The following is a 26,482-nucleotide window of genomic DNA, read 5'->3' as shown; positions in this document are numbered from 1 at the left end:
GGGTTGTGCACTAGGGAGAGAGTTAAGGTTAGGCACTAGAGGGAGAGTTAGGGTTAGGCACTAAGGGGAGAGTTAGGGTAAGGCACTAAGGGGAGAGTTAGGGTTAGGCACTAAGGGGGGAGAGTTAGGGTTAGGCACTAGGGAGAGAGTTAGGGTTAGGCACTAGGGGGAGCATTAGGGTTGGGCACTAAGGGGGGAGAGTTAGGGTTAGGCACTGAGGGGAGGGTTAGGGTAAGGCACTAAGGGGAGGGTTAGGGTTAGGCTCTAGGGGGAGGGTTAGGGTTAGGCACTAAGGGGGGGAGGGTTAAGTTTAGGAACTAGGGAGGAGGATAGGTTTAGGCACCAGGGAAGGAGGGTTAGGGTAGGGAGAGGGGGAGGGTCAGGATACCTACTGACAGGTGTTGGTATCCTAATGCTGCTGGGATTTCGGCATGGGGATTCTGACCGATAGGTTTTCGGGCGCCCGGCATCCCGTACCCAGCTCAATATTATTATATTACTTTTTATCTGTGAATATTAATAGCAAGTGTTTCTCTCCATAAGAAGGAAGGGGACAGCACTATCAATTAGAGATGTGAACAGATCTCGTGTTTTTTTGTTTTTTTCTATAAATAAAAACAGCTAAAAACATGTAATTTCCAGTCAGTTCCAGTCAATTTTGACCACCTGACAGCTCACAGTATTGAATTCAGTTCTCACCCATATAGGCCAAAGGCTGCAGCGAGCTGGCTGGCTACACTAAGTGACAGAGCAGCAGCACAAACACACCGCAGCTTACAAGAATATAGCACATACAGGAAACATATGGCACAGCAGTGGCAAACAGAATGGCAATTTAATAAACTATACTACCCTATAGAATGTTTTCATTAATCAAGAACTAATAGCCTAAAAGAAAAAGCCTAGTAGAAAATTCAAAATATAATATATTACCAAATCACAGGCCTCAGACCAATAGTAATTGATAATTGTAGAAAGTAAAAATTGGAAAGTGATAAGTCTCTCTGCTGCCTGAGACACTGTGACCACTCTCTTCTCATAGAAACACTACAATTCGTAGGTCTTCAAGACACAGCCCTTTCTTGGTTCTCATCTTACCTATCTGATCGCTCTTTCACTGTTCACTTTTCTGATTCTGCCTCCTCTTCGCTACCTCTATCAGTTGGAGTACCACAAGGCTCAGTATTAGTTCCTCTGCTTTTCTCAATCCATACCACCTCTCTTGGCAAACTAATCAGCTCTTTTGGTTTTCATTATCATCCGTACACAGACGATACTCAAACCTACCTATCCTCTCCAGATTTATCTCCATCTGTATTGGTCCATGTCACTGAATGTCTTTCTGCCATTTCATTTTGAATGTCATCTCACCACCTCAAACTTAATATATCCAAAACAGAATTAATTATATTTCCACCGGCCAAAAGTAGTTACCAACCTGTTCTCTCTATCACTGTTGACATCTCGACAATCCACTCCACCTCACAAGCTCACTGCCTAGGTGTCATCCTTGACTCTGAACTGTCCTTTGTTCCCCACATTCAATCTGTCTCAAAATCCTGTTACATACATTTAAAAAACAGCCAAAATTTAACCATATCTTACACAAGACACTGCAAAAACTCTAATACAAGCACTCAGTATTTCCCGCATTGACTATTGCAATAGTCTCCTTACTGGTCTTCCCAAAAACAGACTCTTGCCATTACAATCCATTATGAATGCAGCTGCGAGGCTGATCTTCCTTGCCAAACGTTCATTGTCTGCTGATCCACACTGTCAGTTCCTGCATTGGCTGCCGGTCTTCTACCGTATTCAATATAAAATACTTACACTCACACATAAAGCTATTAACCAAACCACACCAACATACATCTCTTCACTTATCTCAAAATATCTCCCAATCCGACCTCTCCGCTCAGCACAAGATCTGCGTCTCTCATCCCCCCGCATTACTTGTTCCCATGCGCGGTTACAGGACTTTTTTCAGTCTGCACCCACCCTGTGGAATGCCCTCCCACGCACAAGTCTCCAAACATTCAAGCATTCCCTGAAAACTCACCTCTTCAGTCAAGCTAATCAGATTCCAGAACCGCCCACATAACCGTCATAGCTTCCCTAGCTAACGCCCTTCTTATAGTTTACACATATCACATTTTCCTCTCTCTTCAATTTCATATCCTCCTGACCCTAGGCTAACTTTCCAGTGTGACTGGGTCACACAGCTCACCAATAACCTCTACAATCGGGCTGGACCAATTAGCAATATGTAGCACCTATTGTATTTCCCTATAGATTGTAAGCTTGCGAGCAGGGCCCTCTTACCTTTATGTCTGTCTCTTACAACCCAGTCTTGTTCTATTAATGTTGTTTCAAATTGTAAAGCGCAACAGAATATGCTGCTCTATATAAGAAACTGTTCATTAATAAATAATAATAAATAAGTAATAAATTAATTACAAACTTTTTCAACCCACATCAAATAGATTCTCATTACCAGTTGGTGCCTATTGGTATTTTAATACATTCGGTTTGACGGAGATAATCTGCTGACTTCTATATTTTCCATAATAGTTTATAAGTATTCATACTGTCAACACCACTATTCACTTTCACTGCACAGATAATTGCGTGGAGACTTGTAAAGTTCATGTAAGAATTTTGCTTTGTATTAATAACATTTTTAAAATAATATACACTGCCTTTCAAATGCACACAATCTTTGTAAAGCTCATGATGAAAATTGGTGCATTATGGAATCATCTTTGTGCATTCCAGGATGTAGTCGGCATCCCAACTGTGGAAGCCAGGGGTCAGAGTCCTGGTACCAGAATCCCAACAGCAGATTTAATCCCGGCTGCAGAATCCCGACCACTAATATCTCGATGATGGTTTTAGGGTTAGGAGTTAGGGTTAGGCACTATGGGGAGGGTTAGGGTTAGGCTGCAGAGGGAGGGTTATAATAGTTACAAAAATCTATCAGGATTCTGACTGTTGCAATGCCGCTGTTGGTATTCTTACCATCGGCATCCTGACTGCCGGGATCCTGTACCCAACCCATACCTTGCCACCCACCCTTATGTTGTATAATAAAACATACATGCACAATTTACAGTAACAAACCAAGCACATCAGCGAAAGGGATTACCAATTTTTTGGCTGAAGTGCTTGGTTTGTTAGGATTGGTTAACCAAGCTACCAATAATCTTAAGGCTAAAAGTGTTGTTTTGATCATCCTTACAGTTGTAAAATGTCATTATCCTCAGCACTGTTGTTAATTTCATCACACACAGTACAGGACCTCCCCACACACACTCAGTAATAGGACCCCCACACACACACACACACAGTAATAGGACCCCCCACTGACACACACACACACAGTAATAGGACCCTCTCCCACACAGACTCACATTAATGGTCCCCCCACTGACACACACACACACACACACACAGTAATTGACACACACACACTCTCTCTCTCATCACCTCACCTGTCCTCTCCTGCAGCACCACTGAGATTCATGGTTCTTGCTGGAGCTATAGTGAGCTCTGATCAGTCACACAGCTCCTCAGTCACACAGCTCTGATCAGTCACTACAGCTCCTCAGTCACACAGCCCCTCAGTCACACAGCTCTGATCAGTCACACAGCTCCTCAGTCACACGGCTCCTCAGTCACACAGCTCCTCAGTCACACAGCTCTGATCAGTCACACGGCCCCTCAGTCACACGGCCCCTCAGTCACACGGCTCCTCAGTCACACAGCCCCTCAGTCACACAGCCCCTCAGTCACACAGCTCCTCAGTCAGGTCAGCGTAGGCTCCTCCCCCAGCTGTCTGTCCTCCGTTATGGCTGGGAAGTCTGGGCTGGCCAGGGAATGCCGGGAGCATCAGTCTCTCCCAGCAGTCAGTGTGTGGCCCAAGTGACTGTCAGCTGTGCAGGGGGCGGACCTGGGAGGCATCTCCGGGCTCCATAGCAGACAGAGTCCCTGCCCCTGCGTCTTCCTGTATACAAGCCTGGGCCCCATCGCGCATGCGCAGGTAGGATTTCCAGCAGGGCAGTGGGGAAAGCGGGGGATTGCATATACATTGCGGGGTAGCGGGAGCTCCCATCTTAATTCGGGAGGGTAGGCAAGCATGATCTATACATACTGTTGGTAGCTGGTGCTGGACTGCTTGTTATTATTTCATATGATTTACCAGATTTTAACAAATACATTACATAAACCAGCTGCAAATGACATAACACGGAGGAGGGGCCTAGATGAATAATGTCCTTACTTCTACTTCAGGGGTGGGCGATGAGCGGCACTCCAGCTGTTGTTGAACTACAAATCCCAGCATGTATTGCAACAGTTTAAGCATGGCCAAATAGCAAAAGTGCGGCAAGGCATGTTGGGATGTGTAGTTCTACAATTGCTGGGGGGGGCGTTTATTGCCCCCCCCTACTTTACTTACTTTGGTACTACAAATGGTACAGATGCCATGACAAATGTTGTTAGGATTTGGGTAAAGATAATTCCCCATGGATGAGGCGACTTCCTGGTCCTTTGCCCAGGCATGAAAAACAATTGAGAGTGCAGCTCATTGCAAGTTCCATTCTAACAAACATACACAAGGGCCTGTGTGCACGGGATTGCAGTTGCTATTGTAGTGTCTGACAAACTAACACACAGGGGTCGATCCTATTAGCCGCGATGATCTCATCGGAGCCAGTCATCGCATCATTGGGCGCACTTTACCGCAGCTAGGATACGATGAAGTTTGCTCGTAGCCCCGTAGGGCTTTGGCCAAAATTCCGTGAATTCGTGCTCAGAGGGGGTCTCGAAGGGTGCGAGGTGCCGGTCTGTTGTCGGCATTTTAACGCCTCGCGACTAATCGGATTGACTCCATAGTGCAGCCTGTTTGCAGTTTGTACTGGATTGCAGTTTCTAGCGAACACTTTATTGTATATATATTATTATACAGTGACAAAGATGGCTGCAGTCTCTTACTCCCGTACCACTATCTCCATCTACCTATAAACTAATGGCATCTATTTAAGCACAACTACAGCTCATGCCCTCTCCATATGAGGGAAGGACTTATGTGCGTATCTATAATGGATGCAGGGTGCGCGATGCACAAGGGCCCGCACCGCACACCCTACACCGATATTATTTACAACTTACCTCTCCAAAATTCCGTGCCGGGTGTCAGCGCAGTACAAAAAGCCAGAGAAAAGGCCACCACCGCCATTTTTCCGGCGTTTGGCACATGCGCTGTAGACTCCGGGCACACTAGTGCCCAGAGTCTACTAATGCTCCGGTGGCCAGCCAGCCACGTCAGTCTGCTGCTGGTCGCCAGGAAGAGAAGAGGGGGGCCCGGACGGAGAATGCACACGGGCCCCCTTCTCTCTAAAGACTCCCCTAGAAGGACTCCTATATGTAATCCAAAACGTGAGACCCACGATTTCTGGGAAAATGACGTTTTGCCTCATTTTGAGATCGGAACTTGGCGAGAAGACCCAAGCCTGGACTCAGAGCCTGATTCATCACGGATCACAGTTGCAAAGCCGCACGCAATCGGTTGATTGTTGTTCTCTGCGCATTTGCATTGCAGTGCGTGTGCGTGAACTAGCAATTGCGATGGGAACTGCAGAGGCTACGCATACCCAGAGCAGAGTGACTGACAGGAAGTGCCATTTGTGGGTGGTGACGGGGGGTGGTTGCGTGAACGCAGGCGTGCCAGTGCGTTTCCACGCCATTGCAGGGGCGTGCATAAATTATCCACTGTGTGGCCATAAGCAGCCATAGCACTGATAGCGTGCGTGGCTGGTAGCAATTAGTAAGGTCAGGGCTTGTGCAAGTGTGCGTATGGGTCCGATGTTACTCCATGTTACCGATGGTTTCGCTGTGTTCCCCATGTATACGGATGTGAGTAAGGGGAAGTGGGCGTCCTTAAGTCAGGCTGCGATCGCAATGTTAATGCACACATTTACATATGACCGCTGATATTAGCACCTGCGCTGTGGGCATATACGCAGAATAGCGATCCGTAGTGACTCAGGCCCTCAGTTCTCTAGAGAAACCCCAAATACAGATGTTTTCGGATTTCTGCAAAAGCGAACCACTTATCTCGACTATCAATACATGTAACAGGAAACTTATTAGGAAACAAAGATGGCCAGCACATGTAACGACAGAATATATCCCCCAAGGCAGCCATTTTGGCGGTACCAGGTACTTACCTATGACGTTTGGTTTGCAGTTGCATTGGGCTGTAGTTTGGTGACATGTATTATCTCCATCGACTGTTCCCGATGTGTTGCAGTTGCAGGGTTGGCAGCCATCGGGATCGGAACCCTGCAGATTGTGGAAGCCATCTTTGCACTGGCGACATTGCCTGCCCCGGACATTCCGTTTACAGCTGCACTGACCTCCAAGCTGGATGACATAAAATATAGATTTAGGAACATATTGGTCAAATACAAAAACACAGAGGGCCCGATTCTGAGCCAGGCGCAAGTGCAAACCCGGATGCTTCTCGCAATTTTCCGCAACCTGCATACGAGTCAAAAAACAGCAAACGCTGTCTGCCTATGCATGCGTCGCATGACAAGTCGCGTAAAGCTTCTGCAGTATCAGGGAGTTGTGTATGAGTCGGATCTCGATTGGAATTGGCCTTTCATGAAACAAGGGTTTCTGGGCGGTTACACGTGGAACAGATCTCGTGGGAGTTTCATGGGAGAGTGTCGCGCGTGCGTAGCCCTGCTTGATTGAGGAGTGTGGACGCAGATGAGATGACTTATACATGTATACGGGATGGGTGTAAATGCCGTCACTAATGATGAAGATTGTGGCTGTGTATGGAAAAATATTGGGAGATGCATCAAAATGCGCAAAGCCGCCAGGATACTGGTATAGACAGATGGGTGCCCATAAGGTAATACGTCTGTCTGCCGCTGACCTCCGCACCTGAGGCCGCTATGGGTCCAGCTCAGAATCACGACCAGAGTCCAGAAATGCTAAAATAATAAAGCTCAAGGTATTAAGAGTTAAGATTCTGGACCTCAATCTTTGAAGTGTCCTCAGAGCACAGAAAGCTAGTTACAGTTCTCCTGGATGTTCCGCCTCGCGCACATGTTCTACTCTCCACGCCATGTGAACGTCACACCAGAAGTGTCATTTCTTTTCTCTCACCCCATTCATGAAATAGTCTTTTTGATCTTTTGTCCCTGAATCCTGCAGTTTTGCTCATTTATGGTGTAGTAATGGGTGGACGTGTTTATGAGTCCTCCACTTATACCATTTTTATTAGCATAAACTATTGCTGTAGCCTTGGTCACATTTGGTGGAATGTACAATGGAGGATAGTCCACACAGATGTCCTGAACCAGGCTGCTGGGTTTATTATGGTGACAGCAGTGTACACAGGGTCAGCAGTGGTGTTATTATCGGTATACACAGTAACAGTAGTATGCACACAGGGTTAAAAGTGGTATCAGCATTGGTTATGACAGCGGAATCGGTATGAATGACGAGAGCCCGGCGGTCGAAATCCCGACGCCAGCAGGTCGAACAGCGGAGATCCCTACAGAGGTGAGTAAACTACCTAACCCTCCCCTCTCTTCCCCCTAACCCTCCTTTAGGGGTGCCTAACCTCCCCCCTGGGGTGCCTAACCCTAACCTCCCCCCTGGGGTGCCTAAACCTAACTCTCCCCGCACTCTCCATCTAACCCTCCTGGGGGGTGCCTAACCCTAACCTTCCCCCATGGGTGCCTAACCCTAACCCCTCCCTTCCCCTAGCCTAACCTTAACCCTCCCGGGGGGGTGCCAAGCCCTAAGTCCCCGCCGGGCTGCCCTAAACCTAACCCTGCCCACCCCCACGGCTTTGAGGATGCATGGCCCATACCTCGTTCGGTCCTGCGTCGTTCTAGATTCTGACGTTGGGATTATGATAGGCGTCAGTATTTCAATGCCTATCAATAATCCCTAGCCGGCATTCTGCCATCGGGATTGTGACCGGCGGCCACAACTGCATCCCATGACACCGGTAATCACAGGTCTCTCTGTGGGAGTTAAGTCCTGCACGTCTGTCCAATACTGCGGCACTCTACACAGTGGTGCAAACAGAGTTTGCAGATGCGCACAAGCCCAGCGGTCGGTGTCATCCTGCTGGCGCATCACTACAGAGAAGACAGCACAGCACAATCCCCTCTAACAATGTTATCTTCTTTTAGGCTGAGTCTGCATAAGGGAGGGGGTCATAGCCTGAGGGTGGGAAGGGGGGGTCCTAGTGCTGAGAAACTAAAGGCTGCCCCTGATCTGCCCCCTTCCCCTCTCCTATCACCTATGGAGAACACAGGCACATACGCACAGGACTGTCCCTCTGATATGGTTGGAAGCTGTGCTCTAATCATTCAATCATTAATTCAATTCTGTTCTAACTTTGCAAACAATCCTCTCACTCTTTTTAAAACATCTATATCAGCAAATTAGAGCTTTTCAAAGGCCCCTTAGCTAGAGGCTAAAAGTGTAAAATTATGCAGAAAACCGTGTTATTCTCTTCTTTTTACCACTAACGTTAGGAAGGATCACTTTCAAACGCTGATTAATTTTCATGCGTAAAATCCTTATACCTTGTGCGATTTCATCTTTCTCGGGTCAGATCTTGAAACATTTCACTGGACGGCTTCTATCAGCATAATCTAATTCATTTCAGCTCCTGCCCTCCTGACGTATTAATCTCATTTTTAATGTGTTTTAATCATTTTCCTTACCCTCTGTTGCTGCTGTGCATTGTGGCTGCATTTAATATCACCCTCTCTGCCCTGTCTATGTACTAAACCTTGGAGAGCGATAAAGTGGACGGAGATAAAAGTGCCAACCAATCAGCTCCTAACTGTCATTTTTCAAACACAGGGTGAGATGTACTAAGCTCTGGAAAGTGATAAAGTGGAGAGTGATAACTGACCAGCCACTCAGCTCCTAACTGTCATGTTACAGGCTGTGTTTGAAAAAAATGACAGTTAGGAGCTGTGACTGGTACTTTATCACTTTCCAGAGCTTAGTACATCTGCCCCACAGCCTGTAACATGACAGTTACTGTAGGAGCTTATTGGTTGTTATCTCTGTCCAAGGCTTAGTACATAGGCCCTCATTCAGAGCCGTACGCTCTGAGCAGAGCGCACGCTCTGAATGAGGGCCGGGCTCCATTTTCATGGAGCGTCCTCCTGGACGCTCGTATAGCTGTGGGTCACCACCCACAGGCTATACGAGCGTGCTTTGTGATGGCCGCGATGGTCGAGACCATCGCGACCATCGAATTTGCGAGCCGGAGCCTGCGGTTGAGGTTTTCAACCGCAAGCTCCGGAGTGATTTTGGCTCTATCAGAGCCAAAATCACTCCCACTGACATCACTAGTGATGTCAGTGGGCCGGCTTCTGACGGGAGGCGTTCCCGTGGGAACGCCCCCGTCAGGGAGGCACGCCCCCGGCACGCCCACCAAAGGGGGCGTGCTGTCAATCAACATTGACAGCACGCCCCCTTTGATCGGACACAACGAGCGAAGGACTTTCCTTCGCTCGTCGCGTCTGGCGCATGCGCACGACGGAGCTCCCTCCGTCGTGCGCATGCTCAGTGCATAACATCGACCCACTTGCGAGCGGACAGCCGCTCGCGAGTGGGTCTGAATCAGGCCCATAGACCCCTATATATTCTAATACACAGATATTTTATGGTGCGGTAATCATGTATTTCTGGTCTGCTGTCTAATGTCAGTTCATCATGAAATATTGGCGTTCGAATCAAGGGCGTCACTGTAGCCATGATCATGTGACGCAATGAGACGCTACACAAAGCAGCAAAATACACAACCTGGCGCCTAATCAACTATAGACAAGGATATATCTGTAATTAATTATTGCTGCAGCTTCCTAATACTATGGTAATTACCACACCTCTTAGGAGTAAAAAAAAGAGAAAATAAATATAAAAATAAAAACTTAGTATGTAGTCAGATTGTTGGGGGTCTTAGGGGAACATGATTTTATGTAGTAAAAAAAGAGAAAATAAAAATAAAGTAAGCGCTGCCAAATGGAAACTGTAGACATCAATCGTTTTCAATACAGTTTAATAATACATAATAATATGGCCATATCATAGACACAGTAATATACAATGAAATACATGAATGACAAAACAATTATAAAAATACAAAATAGATCAGGCTTAGGGGCCTATTCATCAAACGATAAATGGCCCCGTAACCATGCGGAATGCTAGTTTCCACATACTTAAGTTACCGGGCCATTCATCATTAGGGGTCCTATCGGACCCCTCGGTATTCAGCAAACGAGTTTGCTGCCGAGAACAAGCGCCATCTTCAGACAGCGCTTGCTCTCGTATCCCTGCTCCTTCCTATGGGAAGGAGTTCCGGGGATGCGAAGAGGGATCCGAGCGGATCCCTCCGCCGCCTCCTCACCAGCTCCCCAGAGGTCACGCATGCGTTGTCGGGGTGACGGGGAGCAGGTAAGTAACGCAGCTACAGAAGTAGCTGCGATACTTTCCACGGGGACAACTGCTTTTCGGAGCAGTTGTCCCCTCACTGGAGCAATGATGAATTGATCCGGTGTGAAGCTTCCCCCACTGCGAGTTGGATGCTAAAGTATCGCTCGCAGCGAGTTCTAAACTTCATCATTGGAGGCCATACGGCCTTCGATGATGAATAGGCCCCTTAGTCTGACCGTTTTGTTTATAGCAGCAAAAACACAGTCAGAACCTTCACAAAGGTTTCTATATACTGTATATTGAGATAATCCACACTCCTTTATGTAACTCAATATACGCACTGTGTTGCCTTAATTTCCTTTTCTTCTAGGACGCAAAAATGAAGAAAGATAACCAGCCTATTATTAGGTGGGAAGCTCCCTGTATTGTATCAAATCCACACTTGGAGAATCTCAATCAGCTTTTATCCATAATCACTCATAGGAAATGGCCGCTGGAACACATAGTGATGTCACGTGGAACGCATAACCGGAAGGGGCGGGGCTTAAGTCCACGATCCGTGTAAGTGGACACAGTAGTTCCATATGAGCTAATAAAACAGTCAATTAAGGAACTTTAAATATCCTCACTAACGGACATGGAGTCATTCTGTCTGAGGAAGCCACTGAGACATATCACAAGGCGGGGAAATGCGTTACAGGCTCCTTTTTGTCCACGCTTCCATGCAGTAATAAGACGCTCTGCTGAATTGTGATTTTGTATTTTTATCATTTTTTTGTCATTGGTGTATTTCATTGTATATTACTGTGTCTATGATATGGTCATATTATTATGCATCATTAAACTGTATTGAAAACGATTGATGTGCACAGTTTCCATTTGGCAGCGCTTACTTTATTCTTATTTTCTCTTTTTTTACTACATAGAAGCATGTTCCCCTAAGATCTGACTACATACAGTACTGATTTTTTTTCCGTCAGTCACCAGTAATGCTCTCAGCTGAAGCTTGGACACCTGGTATCTCTGGTAGTTGGCTCTTTCGGTGGTATTCACTAGTGGCCCCACAAAGGGTCATACTGCAGTTCTCTGTTTATTACGGCAAAAATTGGATCCATCAAGTTGGTCTCGCTAGTGACAGCGCTGCCCCGCCCATCGATAGATTCAACTGTACATTTTTATATTACTTCTCTGAGATCGGTCCCAAGCCGGGAAACTTGTCCCAAAGTGTGGAGATGTCACCTAGCGGATGGTTGTGATCATTATTGGAGAAAAGTAATTCCTTCATTTCGCTTTCTAGGTGATCTGTTTGTGCCCCAATCCCCGCACATTGTACTCTCAGCTCCCCAATTGTAGTTCACATTTCTGAGGTCAGATGAGATCTCAAGGACCCGAAAGCATGGGATGGACCGTGAAGGACACATCTGATGCAGGATTTACGCCCAGATGTTTTAATGGTGTGACGTCCTCTGGAAAGGTGGGGTTCTGCCGGAATGGCTCCTACCGTTCTACATCCCTATTGATTGGGGATGACAAACCACAGCTCAGAGCCCAGGGCTGGAAATTTACTGGGGGAGCAGGAGTAGACGGTTTACAGTTTTTCAAAAGAAAGCAGTCACACGGGTGGGTGAGAAGATGTCTTATGTGGACAGAAACATGGCGAGTGTGTCACATTAGCACTTAAGACGGTCTGGTGAGTGGAAGTAGATGTAACCAGGAGGGGGAAAACTGCCTCTGTTATAATGGTGTAGGGAGAGGCTGGCAGGAGTATAATTGCACAGCATAGAGTCGATTATAGCTCACTGTAGGTATAGAGGATTGCTCAGTGTATAAATAAAGGAAAAGGAATATAGTAATATGGAGAAGTCTCTGTGTACAAATTGGAGATGGACTAAGAAATGAGCAAAATTTCAAACAACTAAATCTCCATTGAGCCTGACAAGCCAACAGGTAAGTGAAGCCCATTGACCATCAGTATGGCATGCCTGACACAGGTAAGTCTTCTCCCAATTGCTGAGTTGGGGTCTGGGCAGCAGAACTGTAGGTCTCTGACAGGACCAAGTAACATCACTGTGACAGGGGGAGATGAGGCCAGTATCACCAGATGCTTGGCCACTACAGGTGTAGTGTATTTTGTCAAATTCCATCATGTCGACATTCATTACATTGACATGGTCGTGATGTTGATATGCAGCATGTCAACTTTGACCACATTGACTTTCATCAAGTCGACACTGATAAAATGTCGACATAATTAGAAAGTCGACAAAACTTCCCTGGCAGCCTAACAGCGACTTCCGGGTCTGGTGGTGACATCGGGATGATTTCTTACGGATCCTGTATCGCTTCCAATAGTAAGTATGACTAATCCTGACCTATAACCCTCCCCTTAGTGACTACACTTACTCCTCCTCCCATAGTCTCACTCTATCCCTCCTCTCAGGTAGCTTAACCCTAATCTTCCATTACTGATCCATGCAGAATGTCGGCATTTACATATTGACTCTGTGAGCGTGTCGACATTCTGCATGTGCCAATATGTTCAATGTCGACATTTCAACAATATCCACATCATCATTTTGACATTGTAAATATCAACATTATGACTAGATCCCAGGAGCAGTGGCTAGTGCAGATCTGCCCCAGACGGCAGGGGACCTGTGAGTCCCAGGAAGCAGTGCTGTCACTGGTAAATAGTATAGAGCTACTGTCCAAGAGTCACAATCTGGCTCTGTAAGTTTTGGGCCAGGTGAGTACCGACCCCCTGGCAGGTTTGCTTCAGCAGGATGGCTTGAGGGCATAGAGAAAGACTGGGATCTGGTAGCACCTCAATGATGGTCATCCGTGGCACCTCATATTAGAGGGATAATGCTCCCACAGTTTTCAGATGATGTGAGGAACCACTGTGAAGCGGATTTGTGCCAAAAAAAACCCTCTGATCATGATTACTAGCAAGTCCAGCTCCATCAACCCCCAAACCACACACCCCTGTTTTTTGTATTCATAGATACTTGGCAAACAATACTTGTTGCCTTTGTCACATGCAGGGGTCAAAGTTGGGCTAAGAATTGACCTCTGTAGACCCTGCTTACAAACATGTGACATCATGATGTCACAACAAAGGTGAGAGGCCACAGGGACCAGCAAGAGGAGGAGTGCCCATAAGGATGGCTCTACAGGCTCCAGGGTTGCAAGCACCCTAGAAGCCCAAGTGCGGTGGCCATGGGGCAGTGACGATGCCGCCCTCTAGCTACTGTGCCCTGGCACCACTCACACATCCCTAGCCACACCCCTAGTCACACTCCTAGTCCCACCCCTAGTCAAATTCCTAAGAAATTCTACATTAAGACATGCATAACACTAATGTAAGGCCATGGCGAAATACACAATAATCATCTAGCAAGTTATTATGATTTACAATAAGAAATACATTCAGTACCTTTGCAGATTGATGATGTGAGAGCATGAAAAGATGTGACACTGCTATTACCAGCTCTGGTCACTCTCTAATGTCAGGACAGATGGCTGAGTCCAATTCATTGAGCAAATTAATTATTAGGTTGGAAGCTTCAACTATTAAAGTTACCATGGGATCCACAGACTGGACTTGAGACTACAGTAAGTGAGCAATCTGGCAAACCATGCACAGGAAATAAACTGCAAAGTAACTATTTCACAGTAAAGTCCACAAACTACTCCACAATCGTCTCTGTATTTACGGTGTCGGTAGATTTGAATCAGCAAAGGAGGAGCAAAAAGTGTATTCTCCAGTAGACTCTTCATGATAGACACTTGAAAGCTGCACTTGTGTGGACTTACACCATACTTGTCTACTTTTGAAAAAGCATTTCAGGCAGAGAGTGAAAGAAGCACCTATGAGCGCGGCAGTAAAGTGGGCGTGTCCTGCTACATCTGAGAGGCGTGTCATAATACTGACTTACATCCACATGTAATGAGCCCCAAAGCAGTTAGTAAGATCTATCTGTTAATGAAAACACTGATACTTTTCAAAAACACATGTAGCCATAGGGATCATTGTGCCTTATACCCAATGCAGGGGGGATCTGGCCGGCAGTTCGAATCCAGGCAGCGGAGGCCGACAGAAGCAGAGTTCCTGGAAGGAAGCCCGACAGCGCGGGAAATCCCGATCGTCCCTAAGGTAAGTAAAAACTAACCTAACCCTCCTTAGGGGTGCCTAACCCTAACATCCCCCCTGTGCCTAACCCTAATCCCCCCTGTAAGTGCCTAACCCTAACCCCCTCTTCCCCGCTGCCTAAACCTAAGTCCCCCGGGGGGTGTCTAACCCTCCCTCTCCCTAGTCTAACCCTCCCGGGGGGGTGCCTAACCCTAAGTTCCCCCTGGGTGCCCTAAACCTAACCCTCCCCCCCGCGCGGCTGTCTGCTCACGGCGCCGGTGAAATGAGAGGCATCTACATCTAGACGCCGGGCATTTCGCCCTCGCCGGGATAATGCAGTCGGGAAGCCGGCTGTCGGGATTAAGACAGCCGGTTTCCTGATTGCATCCCATGCAGAGGAATGATACTAATGCATGTAGCCATAGGGATCATTGTACCTTATGCCCAATGCAGGGAAATGATACTAATGATCCCATTTTGAATGTATATATCTGTTTTCTTTATATAACAGCTTCATAATGGGAGTGAGGTGCAATCAGGGAGAAAGGGAGATTGCTGCTAAATCAGGGAGAGTTGGCAAGTATGATCTTACCCTTTGTCCTACTGTGGTGTTCTGCAGTGAGCAGAAGCTAGTAATGTATCACAGGGCAAAGTAGGAAAGAACCTGGTAATGCAGGGCAGGGACTGGTAATGCAAAGTAGGAAAGAACCTTGTGATTCAGGAGAGGAAAGGACCTGGTAATGCAGGGCAGGGCAGGACCTATTAATGCAGGGCAGGAAAGAACCTGGTAATGCAGGACAGGACCTCGTAATGCAGGGCAGGAAAGAACCTGGTAATGCAGGGCAGGGCCTGGTAATGCAAAGTAGGAATGAACCTTGTAATGCAGGGCAGGACCTCGTAATGCAGGGCAGGAAAGAACCTGGTAATGCAGGGCAGGACCTAGTAATGCAGTGCAGGAAAGAACCTGGTAATGCAGGGCAGGAAAGAACCTGGTAATGCAGGGTAGGAAAGAACCTGGTAATGCAGGGCAGGAAAGAGACTGGTAATGCAGGACATGACCTCGTAATGCAGGGCAGGAAAGAACCTGGCAATGCAGGGCAGGACCTAGTAATGCAGGGCAGGAAAGAACCTGGTAATGCAGGGCAGGACCTATTAATGCAGGGCAGGAAAGAACCTGGTAATGCAGGGCAGGACCTATTAATGCAGGGCAGGAAAGAACCTGGTAATGCAGGGCAGGAAAGAACCTGGTATTGCAGGGCAGTTAAGGACGTGCTATTGCAGGACAGGAAATAACCTTGTATTGCAGTGCAGGGCCTGGTAATCTAAGGCACGCAGCCTGCCGATGTTTGCAAACTGCGCATGCGTAAAAGACGCAGTGTGCGTGCGCGAACCATGTCGCTGCGATCGGGAAGCATTCGCAGCCAGTACACAGATGCTCCGCAATCATGGGTGACAGGGTTGCGACAGGGGGTGGTCAATGGTAACGGGGGTGTGGTGGTGCAAATGCAGGCGTGTCTGTGATTCTGAATGCCGTTTCAGGGGCGTGCATAGTTAAGACGCATCGTCAGCGTACACGTCACATGGCTGAATTACACACGGCAGCACTCGCAGTGCTTGCGGCAGGGTATGGTCAGACACAAGTGCTGCGTATGTGTCCGATGTTACTCGACGTTACCGATTGACTGTTGGGCGTCTAATCTCATCCCGCGATCGCACGGCACAACATAGTGGGCCTGCTAATGTCTTGCTAGCGATTGTGGGATTTGCATACTTTGACTGCTGAAGGCTGCATACGATCGCATCCTAGCGAGCGGCTCTGAATCAGGCACTGAGAACCCAGATTTGGGCTTTTAGTTCCACTTGTCAAAAAAATAACATGTTTATGAATAGATTAAAAAAGCAATATTATTATTAAAATAATGGGGTGTTTTTTTTTCAGTGCTTCCATTGGTTAACCGCCAAGTACATAATTACTATTTTTGCTATATTATAAATTTAAATTTGATTTTTTAAAGGGGGAAACAATGATTATATATAATTTCTTACCATTTAATTTTCATTTATTTAAATGTTACATTGAATGTGACTTTAACATTTATTAATAACACTGTCATGAGCTAGAAATCTTCTCGTTTGTGCATTTGACATATTATTACATTGTTTACAAATAGGGTACTAACTACTCACACTGTCAAGCCACATTTTGATGCTATCATGGACCATAAGTATACCCACATGTACAGTATGACTGACATCCATTTGGCGCAATTGCTACTAAGGTGATAAGCTGATCTGGATTGCAATGTCATTGCACTTCAATTTAGGGTCAATCCATACGAAGTGGTCAAACACCGGTTGCTTGACCATTTTTTAAAAATGTAATTTTTTGTTAGTTATCTCCCCTATATGCCAATCAAAACCACAATTTTTTGGTTTTTACTTGCTTCCTTTTTTGAAATGGTGGCTATCTTTAAATCATGGCAGACAGCGATTTTCGTGTTTCTAGCCATTTACGCAAATGCAAATAAATATGCACTGGGATGTGATAGAACCTTGGGACAAAAACCATTGTTCTCAGCAAAGTTTTGGCTACATTTTTGGTTTGATTCATGGATTACCTTATTTCACTTTAATGGTGAAAAAGAGGGCAGTTTTTTTTAGAGGTACATACAGTATGTACTAGTAGATTATTACCAAAAATGCTAAAGTATGAGATTTGTGTCCTAATGTTTTTATTAGATTTTGAAAATTACGTTTATTCAAAATTTTACCAACTTTAGGCCTAAAAATCTTGAGTTGGCAAAATAGGAAAAATTTAATTTTTGGCTCAAGTCAAGGTCCTTGTGATTCTGAGCTACTGTGAAAATTTCAAGTTTGAGACTGAAATGGAACAAGAGTTATATATGAAATTTCTTTCAAGAAGATTTAATTTTTCAATAAAAAAATGAATGAAATATATTTGTAAAAGAAATATGTATTTTATTTTATGTTGTTCACGAAATACGATTGATTAGTTTGCTTGGTTTACACCCTGACTCAGCATACTACATGGGTGAAATAAAATCACTTATATGTCCATAAGTATCCATTTTTGTGGAACAGACATAGTTTGTAATGAATTTATATACATCTCAGTGCTGCAACATGGCTGGCTGACTCCTAGTTGTGTATACACATTAAGGGCCCCTCGTGCACACAAAGGCTCAGATGTAGCCCAGATTATCAGAACTCATGTCATTTAGAGGTTCTTCATCAGATTTCATAGTGTTCTGGACATTGGTATTTGGGTTAAAGGACCCCCCCATTACTTAAAAGGACATTTGTAGAGTGCTTGCAGAATGCATATTATGTTAGATCTATGTGAATATCCAATTTTGCTTAAGCTGTGTATATAGAATTTGTCTAAATAAATATTCTGTAGTTTTATAGCAAAATTGCTTTTAATTTATTGTAAATCTCATGTTATTTATTATAAACATTGTGCTGCCCAATTCCAGTTCTCACCTGGGGTCAGGTAAATGAAATAATCCATTCTTGCACATGCTAGCCTGGCTGTGCATTTACTGTGTCTGGGGTAAGTACCCTTGCCTCTCTGCTGGGAAATGGTCTGAGTTGGAAGTTGCCATTGAACTAAGAAGCCAGAAGGTCGATCTATCAGAGAGATAACTTCAACTTACACCCACACCATCTGTGTCATCACCATAAGCGAGGTATCATACCAATGGCATGTCACTTATCGGGGTCTTAATCACTCTCCAGTACATGTCTCCTCTGAGTCCCTGACACCCCCTAATATTATTTGTTTGGAGAAATTGTAGCATTCCACAAATCCTGGTAATGAAGCAAAAATAATGTTTATGTCACTCCATACTTGCACTGCCATATTCCATGAGCATACGGGAATCAATTACCAACCACCTGCGGCGTAACCCTGAGGCCAACTGTATATGACAATCAACTATAGTTTACCATACAACCAACAGTGCCTACAAGTTCATAATTATCAAGTGACCAAATAATTTGCCATAATTACCTTGTCGCAGTTCTGGCTCCTGTTTAGAGTGCCCTCTTCTCCGCAGTCACAGAGCAGGCACACATCGACAGCAGACGGGTCAGTGCCAAATCGCCGGTAATAGTTATCCTTGCAGACGTGGCAGTTTCTTCCTAGAAGAGTCAGGCTGGCAAGTTTAAGTTGGAAATGTGTTCAAAATTATCCATAAGAGCCAGTTAAGAGACCGTATTCCTCTGAGAGAGTGATCATTTCCAGAATGTCCATTTTAAAACACCTTTCATCTCTACCTGCCAATGTACTGACCCACAGCATATGAAACTACCAACCTGTTTCAAACAGTGTTTTACCTCATTAAACTTCCATCTGCTATAGAGCCCAGACCGGTGTCTCTCGCCTGCAATGCCACATAGGCGCAGTTTTACCAGCCAAAGCTTAACGATTAAAATATTATCTAAATGTTTGTGTTTTATTACAAAAAATTTTATAAATATAAAAATAAATTTTAAAAAGTCAGAATTTGGTAATTATTAAAGACAAAGAAAAAAAATTTCATTAAATGTTCAAAAATTTGTGCTGTTAAAATGTAACAATTGTAAGGAATAGTTGCAATCAGGAAATCTGAACGGGCCACTTTGTAAATTAATCTAGTACCCTAACAACCAGATGCAGTTTTTTCCTTTATGATTCAGCCTATTTACATGTCTTAGGAATTTGTCCTGCTCCCTAGGAGTAACTTTTACATTTGTTATCTCAAAGTAATCTTTGCTGAGTTTCATCCCCCCCCCCCCAAAAAAAAAAAAGTGGGGGGTTTCTTTTGATAGCACATTGAAATAACTAAGGCCCTCATTCAGAGCCGCTCGTTAGCGGCAGTACGCTCGTTCCGAGCGATGTTTGCACATCTGCGCATGCGTACGGTTTTTAGTACGCATGCGCGAACCAGTCAGTGCGGCCGAAAATCGTTGGTACGCAATATAGCGAGTGCCTGCTATTTTGAGTGACAGAATGAGGCGTATGTGGGTGGTAACAGGGGAAGGTGCTTGAAAATGGGGAGTGGAGATCCGAACGCAGGCGTGCTTAAAGGTCAAAACGGGCGTTTTATGGGTGTGCATATTTAAAACAGCAGCGTCATTGACCACGTCACTGGGTTATTTTATAGCCAGAACTGCTCGCAAATTTGTGGTAGCAAACACCAACCACAAGAATAGCGAGCAGTTCATACGCTGGTCGATGTACTCGATTAATCTAATAAATAGCGGACATGACGTATGGTGCGAGCGGCCAGGGGGCGTTTTTAACAAATAAACGAGCGTATGTTTTGCTCGCTCGTTCAGACTTAGAGGTGTGAACAGACTGCAATGTGCGTACGGATCATTTGAATAGCCACCCCTTGTTTTTGAACGAACGACCACAAATAGCGAACGGCTCTGAATGAGGGCCTATGTTCCCAATAGTTGTGATATACAGGGAAAACATGGTGAAGGCTCTGAAAAAGGTTACAATTATAAATATAGTACAACTCAAATACCTTTTTTACTAACTAGTATTCTTAAATACATAATGTGTGTACTTTTATCAAATATTTTATGTACCAAGAAAGAAAGATAGTAGGATTTTACTTATTAAAACATTTTAATGAAATATTTCTCAATCCTAACACTGGACCTCCAGTATGTCACTGACATCGACGAGAGCGTAAGGTTCCAACTTGTATGATGGTTTACAAATTATAATTTGGAAATATGAGCGTTCAAAAATGCCAACATGCAAAGGGTTAAACATAGGTTGGTGATACAGCGGGTAAAATAAGTATTGAACACATCACATGTAATGGGGCTATTGTAATGAAATTGTCACCAAATGTCACTTACATCCCATGTAATCCTCACATGCAATGAAATCTCACCATAGATGTCCATAAATTAAGTTATGTGTAACAATGTGAGATGACCCAGGGATAAAGTATTGAACACGCATACTGAAATGTATTTAATACTTCGTACAAAAGCCTTTGTTGGTAATAACAGCTTCAAGACGCCTCCTGTATGGAGAACTAGTCGCACGCATTGCTCAGGTGGGATTTTGGCCCATTCTTCCACACAAACCATCTTCAAATATTGAAGGTTCCGTGGCCTCTTCTATGAACTCTGATCTTTAGTTCTTTCCATAGATTTTCAATTGGATACAAGTCAGGTGATTGGCTGGGCCGTGCCAGCAGCTTTATTTTCTTTCTCTGAAACCAACTGAGAGTGTCCTTGGCTGTGTGTTTGGGATCATTGTCTTGCTGAAATGTCCACCCTCGTTTCATCTTCAGCATCCTGGTAGATGGTAGCAGATTTTTATAAGATGTCTCAGTACATTTTTCCATTCATCCTCCTTCAAGTCATATGAAGTATGCCATTACCATATGCTGAAAAACAGCCCCACACCATGATGTTCCCACCTCCAAACTTCATTGTTGGTATGGATTTTTTGGGGTGATGTGCAGTGTAATTTCTCCTCCATACATGGTGTATTATGGCATCCAAAGAGTTCAAATTTGGTCTCATCTGACCAAACTATATTCTCCCAGTATTTCACAGGCTTGTCCAAATGTTGTGCAGCAAACTTTAAACAAGCTTCAACATGATTTTTCTTCAGCAATGGAGGCTTGCGTGGTGAGCGTGCATACAGGCCATTGCGGTTTAGTGCATTACTTATTGTTTTCTTTGAAACAATTGTACCTACTAATTCCAGGTCTTTCTGAAGCTCTCCAGAAGTGGTCCTTGGCTCATGGACAACTCTTCTAATAATCCTTTTCACTCCTCTGATTTAAATGTTGTGAGGAGCACCTGGTCGTGGCCGGTTTATGGTGAAATTATGTTCTTTCCACTTCCAGATTGTGGCCCCAACAGTGCTCATTGGAACATTCAGAAGTTTAGAATCCTTCTGTAACCAATGCCATCAGTATGTTTTGCTACAATAAGGTTGCGAAGGTCTTGAGAGAGCTCTTTGCTTTTACCCATCATGAGATGTTTCTTGCGTGACACCTTGGTAATGAGACACCTTTTTATAGGCCATCAGTTGGGACTGAACCAGTTTATATTAATTTGCACTGACAAGGGGCAGGATTGCTTTCTAATTACTGATAGATTTCAGCTGGTGTCTTGGCTTTCCATGCCTTTTTTCACCTCCCTTTCTTCATGTGTTCAATGCTTTTTCCCTGGGTCATTTCACATTATTACACATAACTTAATTTATGGACGTCTACGGTTTGATTTGTTTGCATGTGAGGATTACATGGGTTGTTGCTGATATTTGGGGAAAATTTCATTACAATAGCCCCATTACAGGTATATTTACTGAGAGAATGTTGATGTGTTCAATACTTATTTTACCTGAGATATATATATATATATATATATATATATAAACCCATCCAATGAGCCAGCACTCTGCAGGTAGCTTGACCCTGTCAATAACTTGCTTGGGTGCTCACCTGAGGCTGATCCACCTCTGATGCACTGTAGTAAGTAAAGGTGGCACTCCAAGTCTTGTCTCAATCGGTGAGATAATAAGGAGGTTCTTTATTCAACGTTTCGGGGTCCATAAAGCACCTCTTTATTATTTCACCGATTGAGACAAGACTTGGAGTGCCGCCTTTATTTACTACAGTATATATATATATATATATATACATACATACACAGTATATAGACACACACGCTATGTATATACTGTACATATATGTGTTTGTGTATATATATATATATATATATATATTATATATACACACACACACACACACACACACTCAGTTGCCAGCTGTTTCTACAGTTTATTACTGCTTTGAAAGAGCTAGAATTTTGTTTTATTATGTTGTTTCCGTTCTTTATGCTGCATGGATTGCTGTTGTACACTTCATGTAATGAACAGTGCTTGTGCCATCAGAATTCTCCTGTGCCTGCAAGTCATATTTTATATAGGCTATTAAAGGTATTCACCCCTTTTTCACATTTTATTTTCTTTATATTATGGAATAAAAATAGATTTAAACAGGAATTCTTGCCACTAATCCACACGAAATGCTATACTTTCAACTATAAAATAAACGGAAAGTTTTTGATGAATTACAAACAAAGAACAGATAATTAATTATATGTAAGCATTTAGTCTACTTGTTATAATACTTGGTAAAAGCAGATTTCCCCAAAATGTAGCTTTAAGTCTGTTGTGTCTCTACCAGATTTGTATTTTCTTATACATTTTCTCTGAATGGTGCCTTTCAGTATAATTTTTCAGAATTTTTTTGATGTTCTCTTATCTTCATGATGATGCTCTTGTTTTAACACACCTGCTAGCTGCAGGAAAACTGACAGACAGGTGTTTTTATTTTTAAAACATTTAAACAATCAAAAAATTATTTTTACATAGATGGACTCCAAGCATTAATTATGTTATCTCTGAAATCAACTGATTGTTCCAGGATATATTTAACAACGTACAAAATTATTGTCCGTTTTATTTTTATTTGTAATTAATAAGTTTTTTTTTAGATTTTTAATTTATATTAGAGAGTATTTTGTAATATGTTTTTGCTAAAAGTTGAGTAAAATAAAATGTGAAAAAATATATATTGTACATCTTATATGATTTTTGATTTTCCTCTTTGGGTTTTCCACCAATTGACTGTAGCACATTTTTTATTTTATTTTTTACAGTAAATGTTGCAAGGCTTAAGCAACCCTTTCCCAAGCTTAATGTCTATCAGCTTTATTATTCAGTCAGGAAAACATCCATGGATGGCGTAATTTGCTGCTAAGCCCTGCACTTGAACATGTTACCTGTAGTGTTGTGCAAACAGTTGTCGCACACTCCCCCACCTCCTTGGTAGTGGTCTTGTGGGTGAGGGTCTATCGTGGCATTATAGTGACAGCTGGATGAATGGTTATAGCACTGGCAGGACACGCAGTTATAGGCATTCACATGGTCACCTTGACGAAAAGGCTTGTTGTTAAAGAGCGGCAAGCAGCGATCACACTGGAGATATAAATAAAATAAGGAAAATAAGATATAGTAGATTTGGTTACACATTCATGTTCAATTTACAAGCTTATCAGCTCCCTTTCATGTGATAATTTTGGAAAATATGGATTAACCAATTCACACTCTTAGGAACAATTTAGTCACTGAACGAAATTGCCTGAGGCTCTTTATCCTTTTGAAAAATAGGGATTTATCCCCTCCTATGTGCTTCACAATGACTTCCGTGGGTCACAGTAAGCACGCTCATACATATTTATGTGACCCTGTCCGTCTGTTGGCATCGCTTTTCTTTTGAAGTTTGACCCGGAAAGATGCCTTCTTCTGCCAAGAGAGTTCCCTGTAATGGCACAATAAATATTGTTCCACTTAAAGGGTTTAATTTTTAAGTTAAAGCTGTTAGCGTGGCTAACTAGAAGTAATACTATAGCAGTAAAATGTACTAACTACAGCAAATGTACCATAAATCAAACTATGGCTGCGTTTCCCTGCAGGGCAATCCCCTGAGGCATGGAATCTTGCTGAAATCTGCATAAAAATACAATGTACGTTCTACTGGCAAAAGTTAAAGAACCCCAAAGAATGTCAGAGCAGACTGTATATAAAATATGTTCCATGTAATACAGTAATCAGTTTCTATTTATTTACTTATCAACTGATATTTTACATCTAAAGTCCTTTACTCTCTATATAAATTATTCTAAAAGCGTATTGTATATTTTGCAGATTCTGTGCTTAATGCCAGTAAGAGAAATGAGGTATATTGATAAATAGAGAACAGCATGATACAATATTAAAAAATAGAAACATAAAGTATTTAAATTCAAAGGGGTCTGTTATATACTACAGTATTTCCTATTCTTTTTTTTCTCTGGATGCTCACGAGAATTTCTATAATACCCTCCCCCCCTTTTCGTTCCCTTGTTGCAAACAACCATGGCTATAAGAACTGCTGCTGGGGGCACATGTTTGGGTGGGGCAACAATATATAAATATATAGGATGGATTTATTTAAAGAGAGTAAATATTAATGTGAATTTATTTACATTAATGTGCAACTTACTTTATGCCTCATTCTATTTTTTCTTCTAGTAAATATGTTATTTAATTTAAATACATTATATTTTTCTAATTTTATTGCTATTGAGGGAAGTTTTTTTTCTGTTTATTTTGCTTTATTCCATATTGAATCATTTGGAAACCCCCATCTCAAAATCTTCTGTTTGCCAGCATGACAATATTTTTGTCAACGAGTGTGGCCTATGTTGGTGCAGATTGATTTGGTGATATACTATAAAGAGAAATTTAGTGGTTAACATATGTATACTGGTAGGTGGGAAATGATTGGAAAATAAAGTGAAGGTGATATTTAAAGCAAATAAAACAAATTCAAGTTTTATGGTGTATACACACAGGACAGCCGGTAGCGATTATGATTTCGCTGAACGATCACCCAGGTGTGCTGGATGATCGATATCGATCATCCAGCACAGCACCAACGTTGCGGGTCCCTATAGTAACCTGGTCGACATCGACCAGGTTGGCCTGCATGCGCTGACGATGGACGATATCGTTATCGTGCCCATGCATCGCAGGTCGTTGGTGAATTGGAAGGGACCAAAAAATGCACGATATGAACGTTAACGATATGAACGTTTGCTCATTTTGGTCTCATACTATAAATTTAATAAGAAATGGGCGGAGTGTCATTAATTTGTGTGATCTGAGTTTGTATAATGTAAGCACTGAATTCAATCTGCTCATTCTGTACTCAAATCTGCACATCAAACTTTTTGTTTGTACGGCGAAACGCACATGTGCTCTCATTTATAATCTGACTTTACATAGAGTATGCTCTGATAAAGTCTCATGCCAACTTTAAGATAGATGGCAGATGTCCAAGTTTTTTTTTTCCCCAGTAGCTTAAATTTTGGCTCTTTTAAATATATGAGACTTGCAAAGGTCACCATGCTGCATTTATCTATACTTTCTATGATGCCATTTCACAACCCGTGCTGTTGTTATATAATTATCTGGTTACATGCTTCTACACTCTACATTCTACTTTTTCCATATTATTTCCTTGCTGATATTTTTGTATTCATACATTATAACATTGTCCCAGACCCGCTATCATCCATTTCGGTATCCCCCAAAAAAACCCTTATCAAGTGCATTTTTACCTTCAGAAATGTGGGAGGGTGTAAATGATCCTGTACACTATTCCACTGTACACTATTCCACTGTATACTATTCCACTGTAGTAATTCTATCATAATGAAAATTATTTAGGTCTCCAAACATCATGTTTTCTTTAAAATGTAAAAATTCGAGGAAAAGTATCCTATAGATCACATTCATTTTTATTGGGCAGGTTACTAATTGGGCTGGTAGCATATGGTAATCAGGTTTTCAATAGTCTATGGGAGGGACATACAGGTTGACAATCCAAGGTGCTCTCGAGTGGGCGGCATGGGTGCGATGACTCAGTTGATTCATTATGTCCCTACTCCTGCTATTCAGTGCCATGGAGTGATCGGGGCTACAATGATGCAATTAATTGCAAATCGCGACATCTGCCTCTAGGAGACTTGCCCACTCTTCTGGGCATCTGGGAGAGCCACCTAAAATTTGAGTTAGGCAAGTATGGTTAAGGTTACCCATCAAATCTAGAAGAGAGATAAAGTACCAACCATTAGCTTCTAAGTATCAATTTGCAGGCTGTGCTAGAAAAATGACAGAAGCTGATAGGTTGGTAGTTTATCTCTCTCCAAGATTTGATAAATGTCCCCTAAAACAGAATCAGTTTCCCACAATTATTTCCCTCA

General features: G+C 43.3%; 1 protein-coding gene across 1 annotated transcript in view; it reads right to left on the bottom strand.

The window, feature by feature from the left end:
* LOC148453899 (usherin-like) overlaps positions 1-26,482 on the bottom strand; it is a 184,155-nt gene that overhangs the window by 5,736 nt on the left and 151,937 nt on the right. Inside the window, exons 9-11 of the mRNA XM_088461547.1 lie at positions 23,456-23,651; positions 18,657-18,787; positions 6,231-6,426 (exon numbers count right to left, since the gene is read on the bottom strand). Of these exons, the coding sequence (XP_088317673.1) occupies positions 6,231-6,426; positions 18,657-18,787; positions 23,456-23,651 (523 nt within the window). The remainder of the gene's footprint in view (positions 1-6,230; positions 6,427-18,656; positions 18,788-23,455; positions 23,652-26,482) is intronic.

Source organism: Taudactylus pleione, unplaced genomic scaffold, assembly GCF_031769625.1.
Source record: "Taudactylus pleione unplaced genomic scaffold, aTauple2 ptg001063l, whole genome shotgun sequence".
NCBI lineage: Eukaryota > Metazoa > Chordata > Amphibia > Anura > Myobatrachidae > Taudactylus > Taudactylus pleione.
The sequence above is the reverse complement of the archived record's forward strand: the minus strand, read 5'-3'. Positions and strand labels throughout refer to the sequence as shown.